Below are 26,834 nucleotides of genomic sequence, written 5' to 3' on the forward strand. Positions count from 1 at the left end.
AATACAGAGGAAAACACACTGAATACTTCCAGATATTGTAAAAGTGATAAATACGATGCAGATACAATTGGTTTAGAAAGCTTTTTAAGTAAAACAAACTGAATTATTCTATAGCCTATTTATTAATGTACTCTATGAACCTACTTACAGTATAATGTATTATGATATTATTAAAATATTAACCTATTTTATGAACATGAACCTATGTTTATCATCAGTGATTGAGTTTTTCTGGTGAAAGTTACCCTCACTTATGCCTATATATGTAATTATGATCATATCACGGTAAGATGAAAAGGCAGCAACCGGTAATAAAATACAAATATTAACATAAAAAGCAATGTTTTCTCTGTAAATATGTTGGAAACTACATTTGCTTAAATCGCAAACTGTGTTAATACATTGTTTACAAGCGGACATTCTCAGAAACAGTGAGTTGTCACATTTTATTGCATTTACTGTATCAAATTCTATTGCTTGTTTGTTGAGTTGCTTGTGCAGGTGCATATGTGTTGGCAAATTCAGCTTCCCCTCACAGATTTCCCTTATTTTGTAATCACTGAAGGTATATAGTAATACAGAATGAAATGGCATGGAAAAATTATTTTACAGCCTATAATGGTCAACATTCATCAGTTATGTTGCAACAACAATATCGATTAAAATTAACATATTTTTTTCTGGGAAATAATGGTGGTAATATTCATAATTCGTTTTTTTGTTGCCAAGACTTTGTTATGTGCCAATAGAGAAATTGACTTTTTTGAGCAAAAAGTTACAACTAGCCCTGGTCTCTCTTCTATTTTTAGACATGGACAATTTTGCTTCGACATAAAATTCCTTTAACATGCCATGTAAGATAATTGGTTTTGAGCTTCTTAAAAATAAAAGAAACATAAAATCACTGTCAGCTTTATATGGTGGGCACTGAATGAACATACAGTATTGTCTCAAATTACAAAATTTGCCCAGTTTCCCATTAAAATGGTGGCACAACTTAATCACTGACACATCTTACCTCAACCTCCACTATATGGACATTGACCAGTTCAACCTGGAGTGTTCTGTATTGTTAAAAACTTTTAAACATCTGCACAGAATATCATTATAATGCTGCTTCATTAACAGAGTTCTTGATTTGGCTCAGTTCTCAAAGTGTGGGACATAAATTAGTTTAAAGCGTAGGACATAACACAGTGTAACATATTATACACATTTATACATATTATATTCACATGTAACAATTTATTATATATTCTTTTGTACAGAAAACACTACTGTGTTCTCAGGCCATTCAGACCTCTGTGTTTATAGAAAAGGGCTTGTAGTCTCTAGAGCAGGCAGCCATTGAAAGTTCAGTGGTTTCCATAGCAATACCTTTGTCTGGAGAGTAAAACCTGTACGGTACAAAAATAGGGTCCCAGAAGTTAGTGTATAAAATTGTCAGGTGCTAACCACATTTGTCACTTGTGCTAGAATGGAAAAGAAGAGAAAATTGGAAATTGATCCCCTATGGGATGTTTTAGCAGTGAGTTGTGATGCCCAGTGTCTGCCTTTTTGCCTCTCCAAGTTCTTTAGAATATACAGCGCATGTATCAGCTGTGTTCTTGTAACACACTGATAGTGAAAAATGGTGAGTTTTTATTTGTTTTTTTTTATTACATGGTAACACTTTACAATAAGGTTCCATTTGTTAACATTAGTTAAAAAAATTAGTTTACATGAACTAACAATAAACAATACTTTTATACCATTTATTAATCTTGGTTGTTAATTTCAACATATAATAATACATTTTTTAAAATCAAAAGTTGTATATGTTAACATTAGTTAATGCACTATGAACTAACATGAACTAACAACGAACAATTGTAATTTTATTAACTAACATTAAAAAAGATTAATAAATGCTGTAAAAATATATTGTTCATTGTTAGTTCATGATGCCTAATGCATTAACTAATTTTAACGAATGGAACCTTATTGTAAAGTGTTACCAATAATATTAGATGGATCTTACAATATATATCCTTTGTAAAAAATACTGTGCAATACATGTATATTTAAAAAGCTTGTACTTAAGTTTAAAAATCCTAGATGTAGTGACTAATTTTATTTAATTATTTATGTTTTTCATGTATTTATTAATATGGCCTATCCTCTCCTCTTACCAGAAGAACAATGCGTTATCTAGTAGAGATGAAATATGAATGAAATATGAATAAAAATACATATATTTTGTTTGACATCAGAGTGGTGGTTATGAAGTGGAGCAGTTTGTGAATACCCCAGACGATGATCTGATTTGTGTCATCTGTAGAGCGGTTCTACGCTGCCCTGTACGCCTTAAATGCAACCATGTCTTCTGCAAGGAATGCATTTTACAGTGGATGAAAAGGTAACAAATTAACAATATATTTTAATCCTTTACATCCACTCACTTTCATGTATCTAACTTGATATTTGAGCAAGTGTCAAAGGCACTGTAATTTTATTAATCTATGTTGAATAACCAGCTTTCATTTGTTTCAGACAGGTGAAATGCCCATGCTGTAGGCAGTCTATTGACCAGAACCAAATGCTTATTTTATTTAAGCTGAGTAAATCCATTGGCCGTTTATCAATCAGGGTAGGCACATGTTTGATAACTCAAGATTAATATATAGTTTGCAATGTAAAAAATCATTTTTTAATCAGTATCTTTGTCAGGTTTTCCAGTATAAATATCTAAACATTATTTAAACGAGATTCAAAATGACATAAGATATTAAGATATTTTCCAATTGTGTAAGAAAAATATACTGGTTTTCCCTTTGAATTAAAGGGTTAGTTCACCCAAAAATGAAAATTCTCTTCTCATTTACTGACCCTCATGCCATCCCAGATGTGTACGACTTTCTTTCTTCTGCAGAACACAAATGAACATTTTTAGAAGAATATCTCAGCTCTGTAGGTCCATACAATGCAAGTGAATGGTGACCAGAACTTTGAAGCTCCAAAAAATACATAAAGGTAGCAAAAATGTAATACATGCTACTCCAGTGGTTTAAGCCATGTCTTCAGAAGCGATATGATAGGTGTGGGTGAGAATCAGATCAATATTTAATTCCTTTTTTCATTATAATTTTTCCTCCCAGCCAAGTAGGTAGTGATATGCACAAATAATGTGAATCACCAAAAACAAAAGAAGAAGAATGTGAAAGTGGAGATTTATATTAAAAAAGGTAAACTTAAAAACTTAAATATTTATCTTTTTCTCACCTACACTTATCATATCGCTTCTGAAGATATATATTTATTTACTTTTTACTTTTATGCTGCCTTTATGTGCTTTTTTGTAGCTTCAAAGTTCTGGCCACCATTCACTTGCATTGTATGGACTTACAGAACTGAAATATTCTTCTAAAAATCTTTTGTGTTCAGCAGAAGAAAGAAAGTCATACACAACTGGGATGGCATGAGGGTGAGTAAATGATGAGAGAATTTTCATTTTTGGGTGAACTATTCCTCACAGCTATTCCTAAGTGTATTTTTCTTACTCCATTGGTAAATATCTTAAAATGTTATGTCATATCTTAATATGATTATGTAATCATGCTAGATTACTCTGATAACAAGACTAAATATCTTATGTAATTTTGCTTCTGGAGTAAATCTTATTTTAAAGACTTCCAGATTTTTTTACTGGAAAACAAAACGTCAAAGTAAGAAAATAATTTTTTTTGCAGTATGGCAATGACTATGTTCAAAAAGTCAACTTGAAACATCTCCTGTGTCTTTGTTCTTAGTGTCGAAATGAACAGCAGGGCTGCAGAGCCACATTCCTGCTTTCTAATGAGTACCTCCACATCTCTAACTGTCCATATGAGTGGCAACTGTGCCCACATGAGGGCTGTGGGGAACGGGTGCTGAGGAAAGACGCTCAGGCACATGATCAGAGCTGCAGCCACTGACGACAGCTGTGCCCCATGGGCTGTGGCACAGTAATCTTTAGAGAGAACCAGACCCAACACAACTGCTACCGAGAGCTGCAGCAACGCTATGTAGTCGAGCGGCGGAAGCAGAGGGCCATTGCAGCCAACCTGTGCAGGAATATACTGCGCATGCAGAGTCGCATGGCCCAAATAAAGAGGCAGATACAGGTAAACCAGATGTGTGAGAGCCTGGATGTTGGTGACCTGGAGGTTGAAACAGGGGAGGGAACCAGCACTTGGATCAACTTTAATCGCTGAAGCTGCACATCCACCAATCCAGGCATCAGCAGTCACCGTCAAACAAACAGCAGTGGTTCGAGAGTTAGACATACATAATGTTCACTGTGACAGTGAAATCCCCTGTTTTACAGAATGCTGGATTAAAGTAATGATTGAAGTTTGTTTTTTATGCGTGTGCAGTTTTATTAAATGTGTCCGTTTACCTTCTGAAATGGGGAAATATACTGAAATGGGTCTTTTAATAATCATCTGAAGGACAACACAGACTGTACACACCAATATTACAGATTTATTATCTGTATAGAAAGATGCATGATGACAAATAAATAAAGGTGATTTTCTGTATTTCTTTGCACACCCAGCTTCAAAGGTTTGAGAGGCAGTTAAACAGTGTTTCTAATGCATAAATCTTCAATAAACAATTAATGAAACATTCAAATGCCTGCTTGGGATTAGGCATTACAATCTTGAAGTGATACTTGACAAAAAATGTAAAATCTTTGATGCTCTGTATTTTTTTAAAGTTAAAAGAGACTTGTCCAACCTCAAAAAAGAGCAATATTCAATAATGATTTGTTTTTGTTTTTTGTTTTATTCACACTATTGTGGATCTTTAACTTTCAAGGGTTTATAATCTGAAAAAATAAAAAATAAAAACATTTTCTCATGACATGACATAAACAATAAATTAATCAAGTGGTTTATTTACAAAGTAAGCCATTGTTATGGAAGCAATAACTGAAGGAATAGTTCACCCAAAAATGATAATTCAGACCAAAATGTGACTCCTTTTTTATTATAAATCTTGACTTGGGTCGAGCGCTAGGAAGTGAAATTGAGCTTCAAATTATGACTGTAGCAAGAAGTTACAAAAAGTAAAAGGAGTTACATTTTGGTCTGTGTCTCACCCAAAAGTGATCTTGTCACTTCAAAAGACATGGATTAAACCACCTTTATGCTTCTTTTATATCTTGAAAGTTTTGGATCCAATAGACTTGAATTGTATGGAATTAAACACATCATATCTCCTTCAAAAAAATTAGTTTGTGTTGCACAGAAGAAACAAAGTCATACAAGTTTGAAATGGCATAAGGGTGAGTAAATGATGAGCGAATTATCATTTTTGTGGGCAAACTATTTCTATAAGATGCCAAGAGAGGGGAATGTATTGGGAGATGTCTAATAAACTAAATTATGTATGAGAGAACATGTTTGGAGGATACTGACACTTTGTGCAGTAATATTTAAATATAGTTGAACCTTACTAGAGGATGTCTAAGAATGAGTGAGATACATTTTCATGTCTGTCCACAAAGAGGCACTACTGTCATTCCGCAGTGTGTTTCAGATCACACCTGTCAGTGGAGGCCACATAGGAATGCTAAGAGAGCTGTGCAGGGTGTTGCTGGGCAGCTGGTAGGCTGTCCATTCCAGAGTGCATTAGTGGCAGGTATATGTCGTCCATATTGGGCAAAACAAATACTTTCTAGAAAAATAAAATAACATTTTATTTTATTGCATTGTAATTTAGACATTGTACCATAACATGGCCATAAAAACAGCTGCCATATGAATAATATGTTGTTATTGTTTACCAATCTAGAATAAAATATATTAAACTTCTTAAAGAAGTCATGGCTTTAAAGTTCAAAGAGTGTCACAAGATCAGTGAAATGAACCTGAAACTCATCCTGCAGCTTCTTTTCAATCAGCTCCGTCACATGACAGAAAGTCACTTCTCGCTCTCCCAGTTTGGGTCTGACTCTTAGATCGAGCTTCGGGGGCACACAGAAACTGTACCTGAGAGAGAACCCACAAAACACTTTTGAGCCAGGGGTTCAGAAAAACAGAAGCTATTTTGGAGTCTGTACAATTCACAGTGGCGGATTAAAGCAAGGGCGACATGGGCAGCCACCCGGGGTTGCATCTTGCCAGAGGCGGCACAGGGCACTTGCCCCATCCCCACGCTAACAAATTTTGTGGTGTGCTGAAGGTGGGGGGGTTCGCCCAGGGCACCATACAAGCTACAACCGCCACTTACAATTCATGGTGCTGTAAGCGATTTCAGCCATTTTGCTAACTTAACCACCCACCCTCTCTTCCAAACCCCATGTCAGCAAACCCAATATGAGCAAACCAGAACGAATTACACATTTACTAGTTTTCTGAGTGGGTAAAAAGGTGCAGGTTGCTCCCCTGTGTGTTTTATTGTTTACAGAGCCTGAGAAAGTGTGATTTCTCAGGACATCTATTTCCATGATGTCTGTCAGGTAACAGGGATTTTTTAAAGTGTGGTATTACAATTTAACACTTACAGTACCTATACGATTTGAGCAAAGCCATTAATAGTAACATTAGATTGAGGACTTAAAGATCTAAAGATCTAATTTGAGTTTTTAAAGGGATAGTTCACCCAAACATGAAGATTCTCTCATCATTTACTCACCCTCATGCCATCCCAGATGGGTTTGACTTTCTTTCTTCTGCTGAACAGAAACAAAGATTTTTAGAAGAATATCTCCGCTCTGTAGGTCTATACAATGCAAGTGAGTGGTGGCTAGAACTTTCAAGCTCCAAAAATCACATGTAAAGTCAGCATACAAGTAATCCATAATATTCCAGTGGTTTAATCTATATTTTTATGAGTGATATGATAGGTGTGGGTGAGAAACAGATCAATATTTAGGTCCTTTTTTTAAAGTAAAATCTCCACTTTCACATCCCTTCACATTCTGAAAGTGGAAGTGGAGATTTATAGTAAAACAGGATATAAATATTGATCCATTTCTCACCCAAAGTGATTGCGTCACTTCTGAAAACATGGATTTAACCACTGGAGTCTTATGGATTACTTTTATGCTGCCTTTATATGATTTTTGGAGCATCAAAGTTCTGGCCACCATTCACTTACAGAGCTGAAATATTCTTCTAAAAATCTTCGTTTGTGTTCTGCAGATGAAAGAAAGTCATACACATCTGGGATGGCACGAGGGTGAGTAAATTAGAGAATTTTTATTTTTGGGTGAACTATCCCTTTTATGGCAACCTGAATGTGTGTGACTTAAAGAGAGCAAACATACATGTGTTGTACTTCATTTGTTTCTTTAATTCTTTCATATTACTTAAATATTTACTCAATTCTTAATATTAATTTTATACAGTATATTTGTAATGTTTAAGTGTGTTTTTGTTCATGTTTTGTTTTCATGTCTTTTATTTTTAAATTAGTTTACCTCCTGTTTCTGGTCATGTGTGTTAGTCATGTGGTTTCCTATTTCCCTCATGTTTTATGTGTCTTGATCTTATTGGTTCTTGGTTTATTAGTTTTGCCTTTTCATTGGTACATGTTTATTAGTCTTGTTATCTTGTTTATCAGTTCAGTTCTGTCAATGGTCCCTATGTTATTAGTTCAGTTTTGTCATTGGTGGTTTTGTTATCCTGTTAACCCTAGTCTATGTATTTAAGCCCTCATGTTGGCCATTGGCCTTTGTAGAGTATTGTGACTGTATTGTCCTGTAATATTGTGTCATAGTCTTTGGTTTCATTAGATATGCTAGTTAATAAACTGCACTTGGGTTCTTACTACATCGTCTTCACTTGCTCCTGCTCTGCCTGCCCCAACGTTACAATATTCAATGTTACTTAATACTTTTCTTTTTATATTGTTTCTTGCTATGGGTTATTTCTGTTTCATCTTGTGTTGTGTGCTGTATTAGAGATAAAGAGCTGTCTCAATTTCAAGGTCTTCAACTTCACAAGATGCTGTTGTAAAGCAGTAATTTTCCGTTGTCTTTGCTTGGTATAAAAACAATTGTTGAATTTATGCTGGTCAGACTGAGCATTGACACCGAGCATTCCCCTTCTGCCTATGTCTAGCTTTGGGCTGGTAGAAGAGTTAACATAAGCTGTTGATGGATATCAGACAAAACTTTGATATTTTTATATCTTCTGACTGAGAAAGAGGTCTAGTGGGAGACTGGTTGTAAGATTCCTGGTGTTGTCGGTCAGGATGGAAGATATAACAGGAAATACAGTATCACTCTAAGAACTTGTCCTTTATCATAAGGCAGCAACATCTCTCGTAATAAAGGCTCTCCAGGCTCTCCTGACACGATAATGTGACAAGCAATAAAAGCTCTCCCGAGTATTTTAGGTTTTGTATTCATCAGCTGAAACAGGACATTTTGTCACATGGTTTCTATTTCTGTGGCCTAAACCTGCACATCAAAAAATTATGCACAAGTTGTTTGTTTTTTAGTAAAAATATATAACACTCCTTAAAACAAAACTGCAAAAGATATTTAGACCTTTTTTTCAGAGAATATATTTTCAATTGAGCTTATTTTTCCTATCCCACTGAAAATAGTTTTTCTTGGTTTTTTATGCTTAAAGAAAAAAATTCAAGTGGGGTAAGAAAAATAAACTAAACATATTCTCGGAAATAAAACATTTTGCTTCATTTATCTTGTTTTAAGGATGTTTAGATATTTTATTGGAAAATGAGACAATTGTTTTGATCTGTAGTGTGGGTAGCCACGTCCACTGTGAAATCTCATTGGTTCAAAATCCTGCTCCTTATAGCTCATTTAACATCAAATATCTTCAGATTGGCAGTGATTTTGTTTGCATATGTGGATTAACAAATTGTAATTAAAAACTTGCGTTGTGCCTGATAATGTGTAACACTTGCCTAATCCTTAAACCCTCCAATAGAAATTTAATTACAAGCTTAGGTTAAATCCTCAGTCAAAGAGAGAATGATAACAAATGTTAAGGAGCATGATTACTTTAGATAATCCGTGTAACATCTTGTGAGTTTAGGCAAAGCATCAATTCCGAATGCAACATTAACAGAGCGTATTCAGTTGTGTGAGAATGGCTCGTACCAAATTCTGTCGGTAGGGGGAGGTGGAATGTTGACAGCAAGTGTTCCCGAGAGCTCTTGAACTTCCACAGCAAGCAGCAGAGGGGTGTTGGACATTTCTTCAATCTTCTTTTTAATGTATTCATTTTCTGTGGCCTTCTGGAAGTACTTCGACTTGGCAATTTTGTCAACGAACTTCAAAATCCGCCTACTAGTGCTGCCTCCAGCCGCAACTCTGTGGGGAGCAATGTACATTTTTCATCAGGTGGCCTTGATTTATTTTGAGCTGCATTTAGTGTCCAAGAACCAAAAAAGATGTAATGTGTTAAAGCGATAGTTCACCACAAAATAAAAATTCTCTCACCATTTACTCACCCTCATGCCATCCTAGATGGCACAATGATTTTTAGAAGAATATTTCAGCTCTGTAAGTCCATACAATGCGAGTGAATGGTGACCACAACTTTGAAGCTCCAAAAGGACATAAAGGCAGCATAAACGTAGACTCCAGTGGTTTAATCCATATCTTCAGAAGCGATATGGTGTGGGTAAGAAACAGATCAACATTTAAGTTCTTTTTACTATCAATATCCACTTTTCACTTTCACATTCTTCTTCTTTTATTTTCGGTGATGCGCATTCTACGTGCATATCACCACCTGCTGGGCAGGGAGGAGAATTTAGAATAAAAAAGGACTTAAATATTGATCTGTTTCTCACCCACACCTATCATATCACTTCAGAAGATATGGATTTATCCACTGGAGTTGTATGGATTACTTTTTATATGCTTTTTGGAGCTTTGAAATGTTAGTACCTATTCACTTGCATTGTATGGACCTACAGAGTTAAAATATTCTTCTAAAAATATTCATTTGTGCTCTGCAGAAAAAAAAAAAAGTCATACACATCTGGGATGGCATGAGGGTTAGTAAATTATCTGTTATCACTGTATTTACACACCCTCTTGTCCCTCCAAACCCAGTATCATAAAGTGGTCCTATCGACTCGTGCACTAGATTCCAAGTCGTATGGACCACTTTTATGATACTTTTATGGTTATTTATTGTCATTTTGGAGCTTGACAGCTCCAGTTCTCATTTGCTTTCATTATTTGGAAAAGATTGTCCACAAAGAGTAGAATAGTGTCAGGATCTTCTTCAAAAATTCTCCTTTTGTGTTCCACAGTAGAAAGAAAGTTACACAGGTTAGGTACCCTAAGGGTGTGCAAATAATGACAGAATTTTCCTTTTTTGGTGAACTATTCCTTTAACTGTTAACTGAATTGAGTGAATAGTAATTACCCCTCAGCACCAGGAACAGTCTTCTCTGCCAGAGCTCCTTGTGTGTCAATAGATGAAATTTCCTCTTCATCAGAGGATCCTGTACTTGAGGATTCCTCATCACTGTCAGCCAGCACAGAGAGCTTGGACCTGCTGCTGCAGAATACAGAGCTTCATCATAACCATACTGTATATCACAAATATAGACCAATAACCAGCATTAGGATTGTACTAATTTAAAACTGGAATTTAAGAAACTATAGTATTGCATGTACAGTTGGGTCCAAAGTCTGAGACCACAAGTGAAAATATTTCTATTCTGCATTCTTTTCTAGTGTAATTTAATACATTACACATTTTTTTTCCATTAAAAATTATGTTAAAACCTTATAAAATTGAGTTAAAAGTTTCTTAGTATTTGGTTTGACCCTCTTTTGGTTTAGTGAAATCAAACATTCCATGTTTATGCAAAACCTGATGATTCATGTTATCCCAGCGTTATGTGACAAGGTTCCATCTTGTGTGCTTCAATGGAAGCAAGGAAATGTAAGCTTTCATTCAAAGGCGATAACATGGTCAGTGTCACACGTTTGCTCACATTTGACAAGTGACCAAGAAAAAGAGCAGAATCTTACATTTATCTTCATTTTACTTCAGAACTTTCTTTGTTTTTCATTTTCCAAAAGCCTACAACTTTCACTTGATTTTAAGTTTTAAATGAAAAACATAAATTTTTGGACCCCATTGTATAGGCTGCATTGAAATATAAAATACAAGGTAAAGACACATTTTTTATGCTATGGGAAAATTTAAGAATTTCTTGCATTCTACACAAACTCACAACACATTGATGGTGTCCAACTCTGTGTCTGTCTCAAGGACTCCATCCTTCCCAAGTTTGGAGAGGTTTATTTTGGTCTCTAGAGTCATCTGTAGCGCCCCTGTGTACTCCACCTCCAAATGCAACCAAAGGCCTGACACACAAAGACATTTTTCTTTCTTTTCTTTTTTCTTTTTGTCATTTTATGAAATGGATAGTTTAACCACAAATGAAAATTCTGTCATTATTTACTTACCCTCATGTTGTTCCGAACCTGTATGATTTTCTTCCATTGAAAAGGAGATGTTAGGCAGAATGTTAGACTCAGTTACCATTCACTTTCATTGCATCTTTTGTTCCATACAATGAAAGTGAATGGCGACTAAGGCTGAAATTCTGCCTCACATCTCCTTTTGTATTCCACAGAGAAAAGAAAGTCATATGTGTTTGGATGAGGGTATAATGAGGGTATAATGAGGGTAAGTAGACGATGACAGGGTTTTTATTTTGTAGGTGAACTATTTCTTTAATAGCTAAATTAAAGAGATTGGACATGACAGGGGGCCAGATTTGAACCTGCATCTCCCACATGATCACCACAGTTTAATGCGTTTGGAGCACAAATGCCAACCACTAGACCAGAGGTCTGACACAAAGAACATTTTCAAAACAATTTTTCAAATATTATATACAAACTATTTAAATCAATGCTTTTTCAAAAACGCATAGTGAGACATTCTTATGAAAACAAATGTGTATAATTAAAATATCTATAAGGTCAACTGACATAAACTCAATTGCTATTCTAATATTGACTAATACTGTATGTTGTAATAGACTGAGAGTAAATTGGCATTAGATATTAAGACATAATGTCACTAAGAGCTTAATCTGTATGTCAGTGGTCAAGATTACAAGCATATGATCTGTTCATGGATGATAGAAATGAAAGACAATTATAGCAAAATAAAAAGCCCACGTATACTTGCACACGTTATAAATCCATAAAGGGGATAAAACTTGAGTGAGGAAGCCAGACTCAGTCCAATGCCATTATCTACAGTGCACTCAAACAAATATTTTAGCCTATTTTTAAGGTTTACGCTTTTCTATTTTATAACAACATTCCATAAAATTTCATTGTCATTTGTTTATTATTATTTCATTTTTTACATGACTTACACATAGACATAACAACAATAACAAATAAATCAGTATATACAAACACACAATATATAAAAAAGTGTCATTTTTAACAAAATTCAATGAATAAAACTTACAAATATTTAGTTTTTACTTTTGTTTTATTTAGTTAAAGATTACTCAATTCACTTTGATATAAATTTGTTCTGAAATTGAAATGCGTAAATCTTAAAATATCTTTTTTTTGTGTGTGTGTGTATTACACAGCTGACAAAGACCATATGGCAGAGATTAAAAGACGCACTCTGTGCCCCTCATAATAATAACCTCCACTTCTTATTGGATAATACATCCTTCATATGCTTCACACAGAGCATTTCACCATACAGCTGAATGTGCAAACAGACACATGCACAGATGCTCGCAGACACACTGCTATTCACAGAGGAGAGTGACGTGATATTATTTGCTCCTTTGCTCTCTGATATTACAGCAGGATAAAAACATCTCGTGTACTGCTCAGCGCAGGAACATAATAACACATATGCTCAAGCAGTCCTGATGGATGACTGATCTAATCTGTTCTTTTATAAGAGGCTCTTAGCAGCCCGGCTCTCTCACCTCTGCTGTTGACCTGTGGCAGGGACGTGCTTGTTATCTGGGGCATGCTGGAGCCCATGGCCAGTTCAGTGAGGGTTAGCTCATCCATGAAGTAAGGCAACTGTAGTAAAAGAGGGTAAACACAGAGAGACATGTACACAGGGTAGAAACATTAACATCTGTTTTTATTAATATATTTCAATAAAAAAAAATGTAAAATAAATGTTTGTAGAGGGTAAAAAATGAGGCCACTACAGGTTTCTCTATGGAAACATTACATTACTTAAACACATTTTAAAGGTGCTGTAAGCAATATTAGCTGTTAGCCACTGAATTAGACACACCCCCTCTTTTCAAAACTCCACACTACAAATGTAATCAGAGCAAGAGAAGAGCGGTGCATCATCTCAGTCATGTCAAAAACAGCAGTAGCAACATAGCGTTCTTGCACAGAAAAGTAACTAGGGACAACTGCTTGTGAAGCTAAATACATCTGACTTGAACGATCTGCTTCAACTGCAACACCCTCAGCTTCCTGCTTACCATATATGGGCTGCTCTGTGAATGCACAAAGTGATTTACAGGCAGAAAGCATCTCAAAGCCTTCTGACTGACTAAACAAAGAATCTGTTATTTATTAATTTATTTATTTATTGCTGTTAACAGAGCCTAGGGTTCACAGAGACAAGTAGGTACAGCTGCAGGCCAGAGATCTCCAACTTTGGGTGTAATCTCCAAGGAGGCAGGGTTACTCCAAAAGGGGGCTGTGCCAAATCTAAAAGAGGGCGTCACTTCCACTCACAGTAAAGTTTAGGGAAAGGCTTAGGTTAGGGAAAGGGTTAGGTTAAGGGCTCCCTATATCTTTGATGGCGGTTTGGAACTCCCGTCCCTTTTTGGAGCTCTGCCTGCAGTTGTATCCTTCGCCACAGAGACAGGTGTGATAATTAAAGACACTTAATTCAGAGATATCTGTCAGGTAATTGGGATTCTGTAAAAGATTGCTTACAGGATTGCTTTCAAACTGGGATCTGGGGGGCCCGCGGGGTTGTGGTAGGGAGTCCGCACAAAATCTGAAAAGGATTTAGCTGCAGGCTGAGCTCCAAAAACGGTCAGGAGCTCTAAACCGCCAACAAAAACATACAGAGCCCTTAACCCCTAATTGACAGCCTTTTGTCTATTGACTGTTTCTGCTCACCATGGTTGCCATTAGCTTGCTCACTGGAGGCTGTAAGTCAATTCTCTGTAAAGCTGCTTTGGGACAATATTTACTGTGAAAAGTGTACTACAAATGAAGTTGAATTGAAAATGTTTATCTTCAGGTTTATACATTTAACATTATTCTAACAATGGTAAAAAAAACAAAAAAAAAAACATAATTCTAAAATAATCTTTAATTTTTTTTGTCACCAAGGTATATGCAATATTAATGTCAGTTATTTAAAAATGCAAACTACATGTTATCTTTATAATATCAGACTTACTATTTTTTTCCTACAGTATAAATGGGTCTTTATACATGAAAATATATAACTGCCTTTTTATTTTAGTAATGAGGTTCTTCACAAGGGAAACATCATATTTGGGGGTCCTTGGCATCAAAACTTTTGAAAATTCCTGGCTTTCAGCACCTTTAAAGAAGATTCACATAATCATGTTATACTTTCAAATCCTGTTCTCTCTGTTCTCTTACCCGGATTTTGCTCAGCTTTCGTTGTATCTTTTGCTGAACTTGATCAGCCCAGTTCTTCTCTTGGAGAAAATCCCAAAAGATCCGGCCAATCAGTGCATTCAACCAGTCAGGCTTTGTTTCATCCTCATGGCAACAAAAGTTCTGCTTAAAAAAAGGATGGAAGAAAGAATTGTTTGGAATAATTTAGGGACATTATAATTTTTTTTATCAAATGCCAATGGAAGGCACACTCACTGTCTAGAAAGTGGTGCTTAAAGACTTCAAATGGCAAGAAGCATGGTAGTTATTAAAGTATCATTTTGGCATCTGATGTTAACCTCATCTAAGCGTACAATACAAATAACTAGATCTGCATGGATAGAGAAAACAAGGAGTACAGCTCTTTATTTGAGCCTCACCTGATCTTTGTCAGTGGGACTCCCCTGGGTACTGCTGTGGCAAGGGCTTTCCAGAGGACTGGCATGTACTGAGGAGATGAGACTGGTCATGTAAGAAGTATAATCAGGTAAAATGTTCTCTTTTACTCTGCCAACCGGGTCACTATGCAATACATCCTCAGTGCTCTCTCTGCTTGACAGACCCAAAGGGTTCTCCTTATGCAATGCAGACTTGTCTATAGAGCAAAAGAAATAATCAGTATAGTGATTTTTTTTTTTTGGACATTGTGGAGGAAGAGCAACTTTGGGAAGATACTATAGTGCTTTACTTTGTCTATCGTAATTAAAACCATTCATAAACACTCATTCAAGTAAAATAACACTGAAAAAAAACATTTGCCAAAGGATGAAAATTCTGTAATCAATTTCTCACCCTCAAATCATTTCACCCGTATGCTGTTATTTTTTCTGTGTAACAGAAATCTAATTTTGAAAAATCTTCAATGCAACTGAATCACTGAGTGAGGGAACCAGATCAATTTAAAATGTGAACCAGATCGACCAGTTATTTGAATAGATTTGGCCTAAAAAGAACTATTTGTTCAAGATTTGGACTGATCCGGTTCTGGATATCAACTCACTAACTTACTAACTAAACTAACGTTTTTCAGGTCAAGATAGACAGAGAGAGAGAGAGCAGGGACCCTCTGTTACATATTGTACAAAGTGTCTAATTTTAAGCCTGGCCTATACAATAACATGCATATAGAACCATATTAATGTATTCACATAATTTGCTGTGATAATTACAATTGCAAAAACATTCAAATTTGTATTATTGTCTTTGTGCATTCAAATTAGATTTTACTTACTGTGAAACATTTTAATGTGTGAAGGAAAATGAAACATTTTAGCTAAACTTCAGCTTCTTACCTTCAGCTTTGTTAAAGTTTACTTAAAAGGATAGACACCCAAAATGCCATCCAAAATGTGTATGACTTTCATTCTTCTGCAGAACACAAACTAAGATTTTTTGATGAATATCTTAGCCCTGTAGCTGTTTACAATGCAAGTGAATGGTGACCAGAACTTTGAAGTAAAGCACAAGTAAAAACCTTTAAATCAGCAGAAAAAAGAAAATGCAACTATTTTACCACCTAGATACTAGGGCTGCAACTAACGATTATTTTGATAATCGGTTAATCTAATGATTATTAGAACGATTATTAGACTATTCTGTGATTATTGCAACGATTAATCATTAACTCTTAACCGATTATTCAGCATAAAAGTAATCCATATGACTCCAGTGGTTTAATCCATGTCTTCTGAAGTGATAAGATAGGTGTGGGTGAGAAACAGATCAAAGTCCTTTTTTAAGATCAATCCCCACTTTCACTTTCACATTCTTCTTTTGTCTTTGGCAATTCACATTTTTTGTGCATATTGCCACCTACTGGGCAGGGAGAAGATTTTATGGTAAAAAAAAAAAAAAGTACTTAAAGACTGATCTCACACCCATACCTATCATATCGCTTCTGAAGATATGGATTTAAACATTCGAGTCTTATGGATTACTTTTAAGTTGCCTTTATGTGATTTTTGGATCTTCAAAATTCTGGTCACCATTCACTTGCATTGTATGGACCTACAAAGCTGAGATATTCTTCAAAAAATCTTTGTTTGTGTTCAGCAGAAGAAAGGAAGTCATACACATCTGGGATGGCATGAGGGTGAATAAATGATGAGAGAATTATAAATTTTTGGGTGAACTTTCCCTTTAATTAAACTTTAACAATGCTATGCCTTTAATATTTATTTATTTATTCACATTATTTCACAAAAATTTGTTTAAGATCGATCAGTAAACGGCAGACCCCCTGTTGAAGACCCCTGAACTAACTCAGTATTTTGGTTCTCAAAAACTTGGAATGTAACACAAAATTTGTATGGACTACTTTTATCGTGCTTTTTATTTTTATTATTAGATCTTCACAGACGTAAATATGAAATTGATTTGGTTTTAATTAATTTCATTTTAATGTTTCCAAATGAAATGTTATTATGAAAATAGGAGCGTGAAATTTCTCCTTTTATGTTCCACAGAAATATATAACAGCATACAGTTTAGTAACAACATTAGAGTGAGTAAATAAGACAACATTTTCATTATTGGGTGTATTATCCCTTTAAATTACTTGTATATTGGTTCAGTTGACTTGTGTCTTATTCTATTTAGGCATAACTGATTTCAGCATCTTTACCACCAAACACGTATTCACAATGATCCTCTTCATTGTGAATGGACACAGAAAGTAGTCGATGGAACCACTCCTCTTTCTCCCGTCCTGTTCGTCCAAAGAGGTAGAGTGTGATAGGATGACAGTCTTTAATCACTAAGCCAGTGGGTTTCTCTGCTCTCTGGGTCTCCCCCTGCCCCTCTACGGTCTCCTCCTCCTCCACAGCTCTTTCTCCTTCTGCCAAATTTATACAGATGGGATACTTCCTGTTCCACAATCTCTTGTGTGCCAAAGCCAATGGCAGAAGAAATACCTGTTACCAAGGCAACAACTTCATTAGAATTACGTGGCATCAATGCAACATTCTGCCACATAAAAATTCAAGCCATTTGGGTTTAGAGACCATGAGCAAAACTGTGTCACACCGCCACTGAAGGGCAATGTACCACTTTCTACTGAGGGGCAGAAAGAAAAGCAGTGGTACACAAACCTTGCTGCCAGTGAGTCGAAATACCCGAGAGTGGGTGAAAATCTTTTCATAGCAGGGCTCATCAAAGCTAGCCCAGCGGGGAATGTTGTTACGGGGGTAGTCAAGCCGCAAATAGGGTCCTTCCAAAGTGACATACACAGAGTGCATGAGGGATGGGTGGTAAGTCTCAGGATCATATGCGTAAATCTCATTCATCCAGCCCTGAAACGCAGAAACACTTCACTTAAATTCTATTCTAATCTCTGCATGACTGCATCTTCACTGCAAAGGAGTTTCAGCACAGAGACAGAAAAATTATATAAGTGGGGCATCAGGATATAACAGCTGTAGCTGTCTGTGAAAGCAGTGGGTGTGTTATTCTGAACCAGACACTGTAGAGCAGGATTAATCATGGAATGAGCAGTAATAAAGGCCTTCTCAAGGCTTTAAAGAAAACCACCAAGATTTTAAAGGGATAGTTCATCCCAAAAGTTAATATTTTGTCATCATTTACTCACCCTCATGTTGTTTTAAAATCTCTATGACTTTCTTTCCTCTTTGGAACACAAAAGGAGACATTAGGCAGAATGTTAGCCTCAGTCATCATTCAATTTTATTGTATGGAAAAAAGGTGTAATGAAAGTAAATGGTGACAGAGTCTAACATCTTTTTTTGTTCCACAGAAGAAAAAAATCATACAGGTTTAAACCAACATGAGGGTAAGTAAATGATGACAGAATTTTCACTTTTACGTGAACTGTCCCTTTAAAAGCATACTTCAGACACTGTAAAATTCACTGCAGTGTGTTTAAAAAAATGTTCAAGGACATGAGCTTTAACACATTTAATTGCAGTCTTTAGTTTAACAGCAATCTGCAAGGCTGTTACCTGGGGTGCTGTTCTGCTGCTTTGCTTAGCCTTAAATTACCAGTAGCAGCAATGCTTTAATGTATGCAATGTTCAAGTTAGCAATGCAAGTACAAAGTATCACACCAATTCTTTGTTGACACATACACTCATTTAGTTCTTTATTAGGAACACCTGTACACCTACATATTCATGCGATTATCTAATCAGATGGCAGCAGTGCAATGCATAAAATCATTCAGATATGGGTCAGGAGATTCAGTTAATGTTCACATCAACCATCAGAATGGGGAAAATTTGATCTCAGTGATTTTGACCATGGCATGATTATTGGTGCCAGGCAGGCTAGTTTTTCTGTAACTGCAGATCTCCTGGGATTTTCACACACAACAGTCTCTAGAGTTTACTCAGAATGGTGCCAAAAACAAAAAACATCCAGTGAGCGGCAGTTCTGCGGCCAGAAACGCATTGTTGATGAGAGAGGTCAACAAAGAATGGCTAGACTGGTTCGAGCTGACAGAAAGGCTACGGTAACTCAGATAACCACTCTGTACAATTGTAGTGAACAGAATAGCATCTCAGAATGCACAACACATCGAACCTTGAGGCGAATGGGCTACAACAGCAGAAGACCATGTCGGGCACTTTATTAGGACCATAGTGTTCTTAATAAAGTTCTCAGTGAGTGTACTTTTGCAATTAATAATTTACTGCAAATGAGCATCATACTCACCTTGAGAGAGTGTACTTTGTTTTGTAGTGTCTCAAAGAGAATGTTATCATAGTGGGTCCCATTTAGTCTATGTTGGTGATTGGTGGAGCCCCATCGTATAAGTACAAGCCCAAACATCAATCCAAATGCTAACCCAAGGAACAGGCCAGACCAATAAGATGACAAAGGCAAGATAAAGTAGCAGTATGATATCAATGCTACATAGACAAGTCCAGCTCCTGGAACTGGAGAGGAATACTGCCCTCTCACATCTTCTGCCAGACCTTGTTGACCAGTTCTATTCATATTTGGAGTGTTGGACTCCATCATAGGCCCAAAGTCTCCCTGTCTACTATGGTGATCATGGGAAAGGCAAGATTTTTGCACACACCGTTTTCTGTGTCTCACAGTCCAGTTGCACTCTGGAAGCTCACATTCTGCTTTCCTGGCACTCTTAGGAGATTCACTTGCTGTCAAGTCAGTATTCGATTTCCCAACTCCAAGGCCTTTGTAGCTTGGGGAGTCCAATGACCCTGTGCTCCGTTGGTGCTTGGGACTACCGACACTGTCCTCCCGCATGATCTTACTGAACATACTAAGAGGTTCCTGCATGGCCTCAGAGAGTTTACGTCGGGTGTCCTCCAGCTCCATTTTGAAGAAGCTAGCTTTGGGCTCAGTCGGGGACAGGTTGACTGGAGAAGGAGGGGCAGTGCGGGAGTCACCATTGCGACCTTTAGGCTGGGTGAACTGAGTCCACAGGTGCAGATTCAGCTTGGAATCGGACTTGGATTGAGACACTTCCGGGTCACTGCGGGAAAGCTCTGTAGAAATTGACTTGACCAGGCTTAGGAGTGGCTTGGGCTTCAGAGAGGACTCTTTCAGTTCCAGTTCTGTTGACAAAGACTTCACTAAGCTGGCCAGAGGCCGGTGAGTCGGTGAAAGGAAGCCAGAGCCTGAGGTAAAAAGCTCTCCCAGTGAGCCTGGTGAAGAGGGCGAGAGAGGAACGTTGAATGCAGGTGAGTTGAGGCCCCACTCCTCCTCAGGCTGAATGTCCACCGAACATGGCCTTTGCTTTGGGAGGGAGCTGAGTGACTTTTGGCCATCACATTCCAAAGTGAATGTAATGTCATTGTCATCAAGACTATCCCATTCACCCTCTGTGCCCGTTAGCTGGATCACTATGCCCCTCCTGTCCATGTCCTGAGATGAAGAGGGCTGTTGGCCTGGATTCTGAGTACCACAGGGGAATTTCTGGATTCCTTCATTTCCGGTCGTCCCTTCCATGATTTGTCTCTACGCAGTAGCACAAGTAAAAACCTTTAAATCAGCAGAAAAAAGACAATGCAACTATTTTGCCACCTAGATACTAGGGCTGCAACTAATGATTATTTTGATTACTAGAACGATTTGATCAATTACTAGAACGATTATTCGACTATTCGGCGATTACTGCAACAATTAATCATTAGCTCTTAACCGATTTACAGCTTGTGCCCTGACTTAAAAGGTTGTATTAAACATGCTTACTAACAATAAAGAGGACAAAATCATCTTTTAAATATACCTCTAAATGACATTCACTGAATTAAAGGGAAAAAAATACTTTTTGTTGAGTTTAATTCAGTAAAGAAATTCACTGCAAAAAATCCTATTGTTATCAAGTGTTTTTGTCTTGTTTTCCATTTAAAATTGTCTAAAAATCTTTAAAACAAGATACATTTACTTGAGAAGCAACCTACAAGATATTTAGACTTGCTTTAAGAGAACGTATCTTAAATATAAGTGTATTTTGTATATAAGTGTATTTTGTCACTTGGTTATACTTCTTTGAGTGCAGTAAAGACAAAATACACTTATATTCAAGACCTGTTCTCTAAAAGCAAGTCTAAATATCTTATATGCTGCTTTTCAGGTGAATGCATCTTTTCTTAAAGGATTTTTAGATATTTTAAAATATTTGTAATTTTTACTATTATAATAAACATTCTCAGATAAAAAATGTTTTTCTTCTGCCGTATAGCTGCTAAAGAAAATGTACATTGTTTTAAAGGAGTTTTAGATATTTATATTGGAAAACAAGCCAAAACAAAAACAAAGCAAAAACGTATTTTAATGCAGTGTATAATGGCGAAGACTACCCTCTCTCACCTTTCTGTTCACTTCAATCCATCTTTAACTCACAAAAAAACAATCTCTTTCTTATTAATAAAGCTGCATATTGCCAATTTTCTTCACGATAAGAAATGCACAGTGACACATATATTATGATTCAATAAGTCGAGAGCCATCACATTATAATCTAGCTGCATTAAGCGTGCGTGCTCGAGGGACGAGCGTCCCCATGACAGAGTGTGCATCAGCTGAGTGCAGTTTCAATCTTTCCCCGTTAGATCGGGACACTTCACGCAACTCAAAGACTAGGCACTGACCGCACATAGAAATGCCAGTTTTGGAGTGTGTAGTTATTTACATTTAAATTTTTTATTCCGTATTATTTGAACTTGAATAAAGTTATAACGCATTAAATAGAACTGCATTAAAGATGTAACGCTGGGGTGTTTCCTTTAAAGACCATCGACACGCAAGTTTTGCTTCAGTAGAGCGGCAGCTCCAGATCAAATTATTCCACAACGAGAGTGCTTCTGTATTTACTTATTTTGTATTTTTGCACTATAATTCCCTCATACTTTACGATCTACATCACCTGAAACTGTTTGGAAAGTTTAGAGTGCATCTGGACTGTGAGCTGTGTTAACTTCCACTCCTTGGTCAGGCTTGAGTTGCAGTGCTGCTCTCACGCATCATCATTAGAGTTTAATGTGATCTCATGTTACATTAAATGACATCAAATGACTATTCGACAACAACAAAATTTGTCAACAATTTTTTATTGTCGATGTTGTTGATGACGTCGACTATTTGTTTCAGTCCTACTAGATACTATCCCTTTAAAGTAATATTCCGGGTTCAATTCAAGTTAAGCCAAATCGACAGCATTTGTGGCATAATGTTGATTGCCACAAAAATGTATTTCAACCTGTCCCTTGTTTTCTTTAAAAAAAAAGCACAAATCTGGGTTCCACTTACAATGGAAGTGAATTGGGCATTTCAAAAGTATAGCCACAAGACATAAACTATATGTGTGTTAACATGATTTTAGTGTGATGAAATTGCTTACTAACCTTTTCTGTGTAAAGTTATATCCAATTTTACAAACTCATTGCCATGACGATGTAATGCAGAAAACCCTAAAATACTGTTAAAACAATGATTTACAGCTCAAATAATACACAAGTTTTAACAGAAGAATTACTGCTTTTATAAAATTATAAGCTTCACTTTTCTGCCTTTAAACCCTCCAAAATTTGGCCCTCCATTGTAAGTGCCCCACTGTAACTGTAAGATTTTTGCTTTTTTTTAAAGAAAAAGAGGGACGAGACATCAACATTATGCCACAAATGCTATCGATTAAGCTTTTCTTGTATTGAACCTAGAATATTCCTTATAGAGCATTACAGAGCATTATAACTATAAGGTAGATCCTTTCATTGACTATGCTCACTTTAGACAAGCACTGACTAAATCAACTTTGTGCCATAACATACTAACTTTGTTTTCTCCCACTACAAGTAAATCTCTGTAAATCTGTAAATATTACATAATGCATAAGCAGGGTTTTGCTGATCACAATATGCCTATTTGGAAATTCTTAAAACATAGTCAGAAAGCTCTCTGACACTATATTGCTATACAGTATTAGGATTTAAGAAAGACCAAGACTTTGTGCCTGGTAATATCCTCTATACTGTGTGTGGAAGCCAAAGTGCTGATGCAAGAACGATTATGCTGAAGATTTGCATTTTCAGTGTAATGTTAAATTTCAGCGTTCTCTATTCCCCTTTAAGCGCTAAAAATATGCTTTGCCAATAAGATTTATTATATTCTTTTTCCACTCAGAAAAAAAAAGAAACAAGCCAAGGGGCACTTTTTCATGCTCTGGATAATGTTCATTGTTCTTGTTCATTGATTGTGTCTAGGGCTACTTAAAAGACCCTGTGTAATAAATAATTGTTTGAAACAAACACAACTCAATTTAATTTTGTTATACCCATTAACTGTAATAATTTTCCTTATGGACTGTAACAACCTAGTGTACTAATGAGTACGTATTAAAATAAAACCAGAGTAAGGGGTTATAATATCTCAATCTCAATAATATCTCTGAGTCAGAGAAAAGGAGAATTTTCTAGATCAGTCAACTGACTGAATTAAACCCAAAAAACCTTCCACTATCTTTCTAGGTCAAGTAAGGCATTTAAAAGTAAGTTAAAGACTAGCTGCTGTGATTATGTAACTATTTAACACTGTGATTATGTAACTATTTAACACCAATTTTCCAGCCATTGGCAAACCCTCTTAAATCCAGGAGTGGGGAAACTTTTTCCAATAAAGGGCCATTAGAGTATTTACAAAATGATTTGCTGGCCATACAATTACTTTCAGTTTCTTATTGTGGGTTGAAATGAACATACAGGTGTATTCTGTACGTGCTCACGCACCAAGGAAAAAAATTAAAGGGGACTTTCAATTATACAATATTTTGCATTTTTTTTATTTAAAACACATTTTTAATCATTATTTTAATTGTAGCTTATTTTTTAATGGAATCAAGGCCATTTTCATGCTTATTAAAGGGCCTGACCCACGAGACCATTTTAACTGACCCGCAAAGCCATACGAGAATTACCTGAGGAGGGACGTTCCCCACCCCTGCTTTAGTCCCTACTCCATTTCCAACTCCCATACTCCAAATGATCCAACAGACTGTTCAAGGGCAATTCAATAGAAATAAAGTGTTACGTCAGTCCTCTCTCGTGTTTCATCTAATCCTACTGAAATCCTCGTGATGACTGTCAACAACACAACATGTGATGCTGTATAGGCTTTGCCTTTTATATCTAGAATCCACACTATAAGTGTATAAAGTGTTTGCATATGTCATAATCTGGTATCTAGTGGGATAAAATATGAGTGGCTTTCAGTTTGGTTTTAAAGCCTGTTGAGTGATATCTGGGTTATTGACAAATAAGGTTGTCCAAGGTGACAAAAATTAGAAATATTTTCACGTGACCTGAACAAGATGTGCCTTTTTATAAAAATGTCCAAATATTGCATTTTTTTTTTTAAACTTCACACTCACTCTTGAGGGTCTAAAGGTGTCTGTTTTATGGTTTTAATCAACATAAACAACACAGTGGGTACGTATGTGCTGGTTACACCACATGACTAAAATCACATTTTAAAACACAATTGTTTCAGTACTACTTATTTTTTTAAATAAAATAAATTATCTAATCTTTTACTCACCCTCATGCCATCACAGATGTTTATGACTTTCTTTCTTCTGATGAACACAAACAAAGATTTTTAGATGAATATTTCAGCTCTGTAGGTCCATACAATGCAAGTGAATGGTGATCAGACCTTTGAGGCTCCAAAAAGCAGATAAAGGCAGCATAAAAATAATCCATAAGACTCCAGTGTTTTAATCCACATCTTCTGATGTGATCCAGTCAGTTTTGGGTGAGAACATACCAAAATATAAATCCAATAAATCAAAATATAAAATTTTCACTGTACATCTTAACAGCAGTCTCCTTGGTGATCATGATTTCAGGCTTGATTACACTTCCTATAGTGCCATCTAGCACTCTGCGCATGCGTCAAGCACTAGGAAGTGTAATCAAGATTGAAATCATGATCGTACCTAAAGACTGCAAGATGTACAGAGAACAATTAGTAAAATCAGTCTGTTCCCACCCAAAACCAACTGGATCACTTCAGAAGACATGGATTAAACCACTTGAGTCTTATGGATTACTTTTATGTTGCCTTTATGTGTTTTTTGGACCTTTAAAATTCTGGCCACCATTCACTTGCATTGTATGGACCTACAGAGCTGAAATATTCTTCTGAAAATATTTGTTTGTGTTTTGCAGAAGAAAGAAAGTCATACACATCCGGGATGGCATGAGGGTGAGTAAATGATGAGAGAAGTTTCAGTTTTGGGTCAAGTATCCCTTTAAGCCCCAGAAAAAAATATCAGAAATAAAACATATGCTCATTAAAGAAGAGGTGTATTCAAGTAACTGCTTTGTGTGAATTCAATTTTTATGTATTTTTAAAAAATAATTTCATAGATATGGACAAACAATTAGCATCACTGACTTGCATACTGAAGGCTCTGAATAACCTCCTCTGTGCTACTTTGTTTGGATGAACGATAGGAAAAATATTGGACAGCTTATTGGAAGGCATCAATCATTAAAAATTAAAACAATGTACTTGTACAACATAGATTAATTGACATTAATTGCAATTTAGGTGGCATTGGAAGGTTTTTGTTGTTATAAATAGGAAAACTGCGTTTAAATACTTTTTTAAAATATCCAATTCTTTTTATTTTGTATAATTATATTTTTATGCGATTACATGTTTATTTGACGATGTTATTTCTATTTCTTTACACATCTGCCGATCTGTGATACTTAACATTTAAGCACAGCAGATTAACAGCACTGCTAAATGTCATATGAAATGGGCTTTGCAATGTTTCAGTGGATTATTATGCACTATTTTCAGAGACAAAGAGCAAGTGATGTATAGCAACATATCAAGATAAAGTTGAATTCGTAAAACATATAAGATATACATATATGATAAGTTGGACCACGGTCACAATAGATTCACGCAGTATGTAAACTGATAGGTTATACCAGTATATTCTAGAGTAAAGCAACTTCCAAACAATTAACTAGAATTAACTCACCTAATTTCTCCCTCATGGAAAATATCTCCTTCTGATCTCCATAAAATATCCGCTTTCGGGCATCTTATCGCGAACGGTCCTGTTAGTGTGACTGAGTCGCAGTTCTGTGAATCATTCCAAGAGACGAGACGGATGACACTTTCTTAATACGGCTGGAATGAATCATAAGTCTGAAAACAGCTTGACATCTTCATGATTTATAATTAAAGACTAATAGCGCGCGTCTATGGCCCTCATTGTGCATCGGGCTTTGCAGATGTGTAATTGCCAGTCAGTAAATCAGGATTCTACAGCGCGTATTTTGAATTATTACTATACTTCAGGCGTACATCCTTTTATATTACTGTGTGAGTCTGTATCTCCTCATAGACAATAACTCCGCCCTCTCGCAGGCTCCATCCAGATGTGATTTGGCGAACAGCAGCTCCTCAATCTGATTATAGAGAACATATCTGCAGTCCACTTTAATCCCGATTTAAAACCCTTTGCCCCAGCATACACTCACTCATGAAGACATAACAGAACATGCTGAATGATGGCCCAAAGCATGTCCTGAATTTGCTGCAGTGAATCTGACATTAAAAATGCAAAACCGTTCGAATTAAAACATATAGCATCAAACATTACATTTAAAAGTAATATTCCACCCTCTTAGACTGTTAGGACAGTTACTTCGACAGATAAAGCTTTGTGAAGCTTTATTATTCTGAAAAAATGTACAATGCA

The 26,834-nt window shown here is 36.1% G+C and overlaps 2 protein-coding genes across 4 annotated transcripts; one reads left to right on the plus strand and one right to left on the minus strand.

Annotated features, from left to right (window-relative positions):
• Nucleotides 1-1,487: 1,487 nt before the first annotated feature.
• On the plus strand, nt 1,488-4,166 carry LOC127423138 (RING finger protein 151-like). The gene is made up of 4 exons (XM_051667228.1): nt 1,488-1,633; nt 2,253-2,398; nt 2,533-2,629; nt 3,789-4,166. Exons 1-4 carry the CDS (start codon nt 1,631-1,633, stop codon nt 3,951-3,953), a joined length of 411 nt encoding a protein of 136 aa, XP_051523188.1. The 5' UTR covers nt 1,488-1,630; the 3' UTR covers nt 3,954-4,166.
• tex2l (testis expressed 2, like) lies at nt 3,817-26,673 on the minus strand. 3 transcript variants are annotated; one of them, XM_051667226.1, is made up of 12 exons: nt 26,109-26,673; nt 19,301-20,572; nt 17,722-17,922; nt 17,256-17,544; nt 15,013-15,227; nt 14,615-14,758; nt 12,946-13,045; nt 11,203-11,335; nt 10,383-10,514; nt 9,101-9,313; nt 5,894-6,014; nt 3,817-5,700 (listed from the first exon to the last, which is right to left on the minus strand). In XM_051667226.1, the coding sequence occupies exons 2-12, from the start codon at nt 20,561-20,563 to the stop codon at nt 5,596-5,598; spliced, it is 2,916 nt and encodes a 971-aa protein (XP_051523186.1). In that variant the 5' UTR covers nt 20,564-20,572; nt 26,109-26,673; the 3' UTR covers nt 3,817-5,595. The 3 variants fall into 3 exon arrangements, with proteins under 3 accessions (XP_051523186.1, XP_051523185.1, XP_051523187.1); XM_051667225.1 differs by having other exon boundaries at nt 3,818-5,700; nt 10,383-10,517; XM_051667227.1 differs by having other exon boundaries at nt 3,820-5,700; nt 10,383-10,517; nt 14,615-14,755.
• Nucleotides 26,674-26,834: the final 161 nt, after the last annotated feature.

Source organism: Myxocyprinus asiaticus, chromosome 32, assembly GCF_019703515.2.
Source record: "Myxocyprinus asiaticus isolate MX2 ecotype Aquarium Trade chromosome 32, UBuf_Myxa_2, whole genome shotgun sequence".
Taxonomy (NCBI): Eukaryota; Metazoa; Chordata; class Actinopteri; order Cypriniformes; family Catostomidae; genus Myxocyprinus; species Myxocyprinus asiaticus.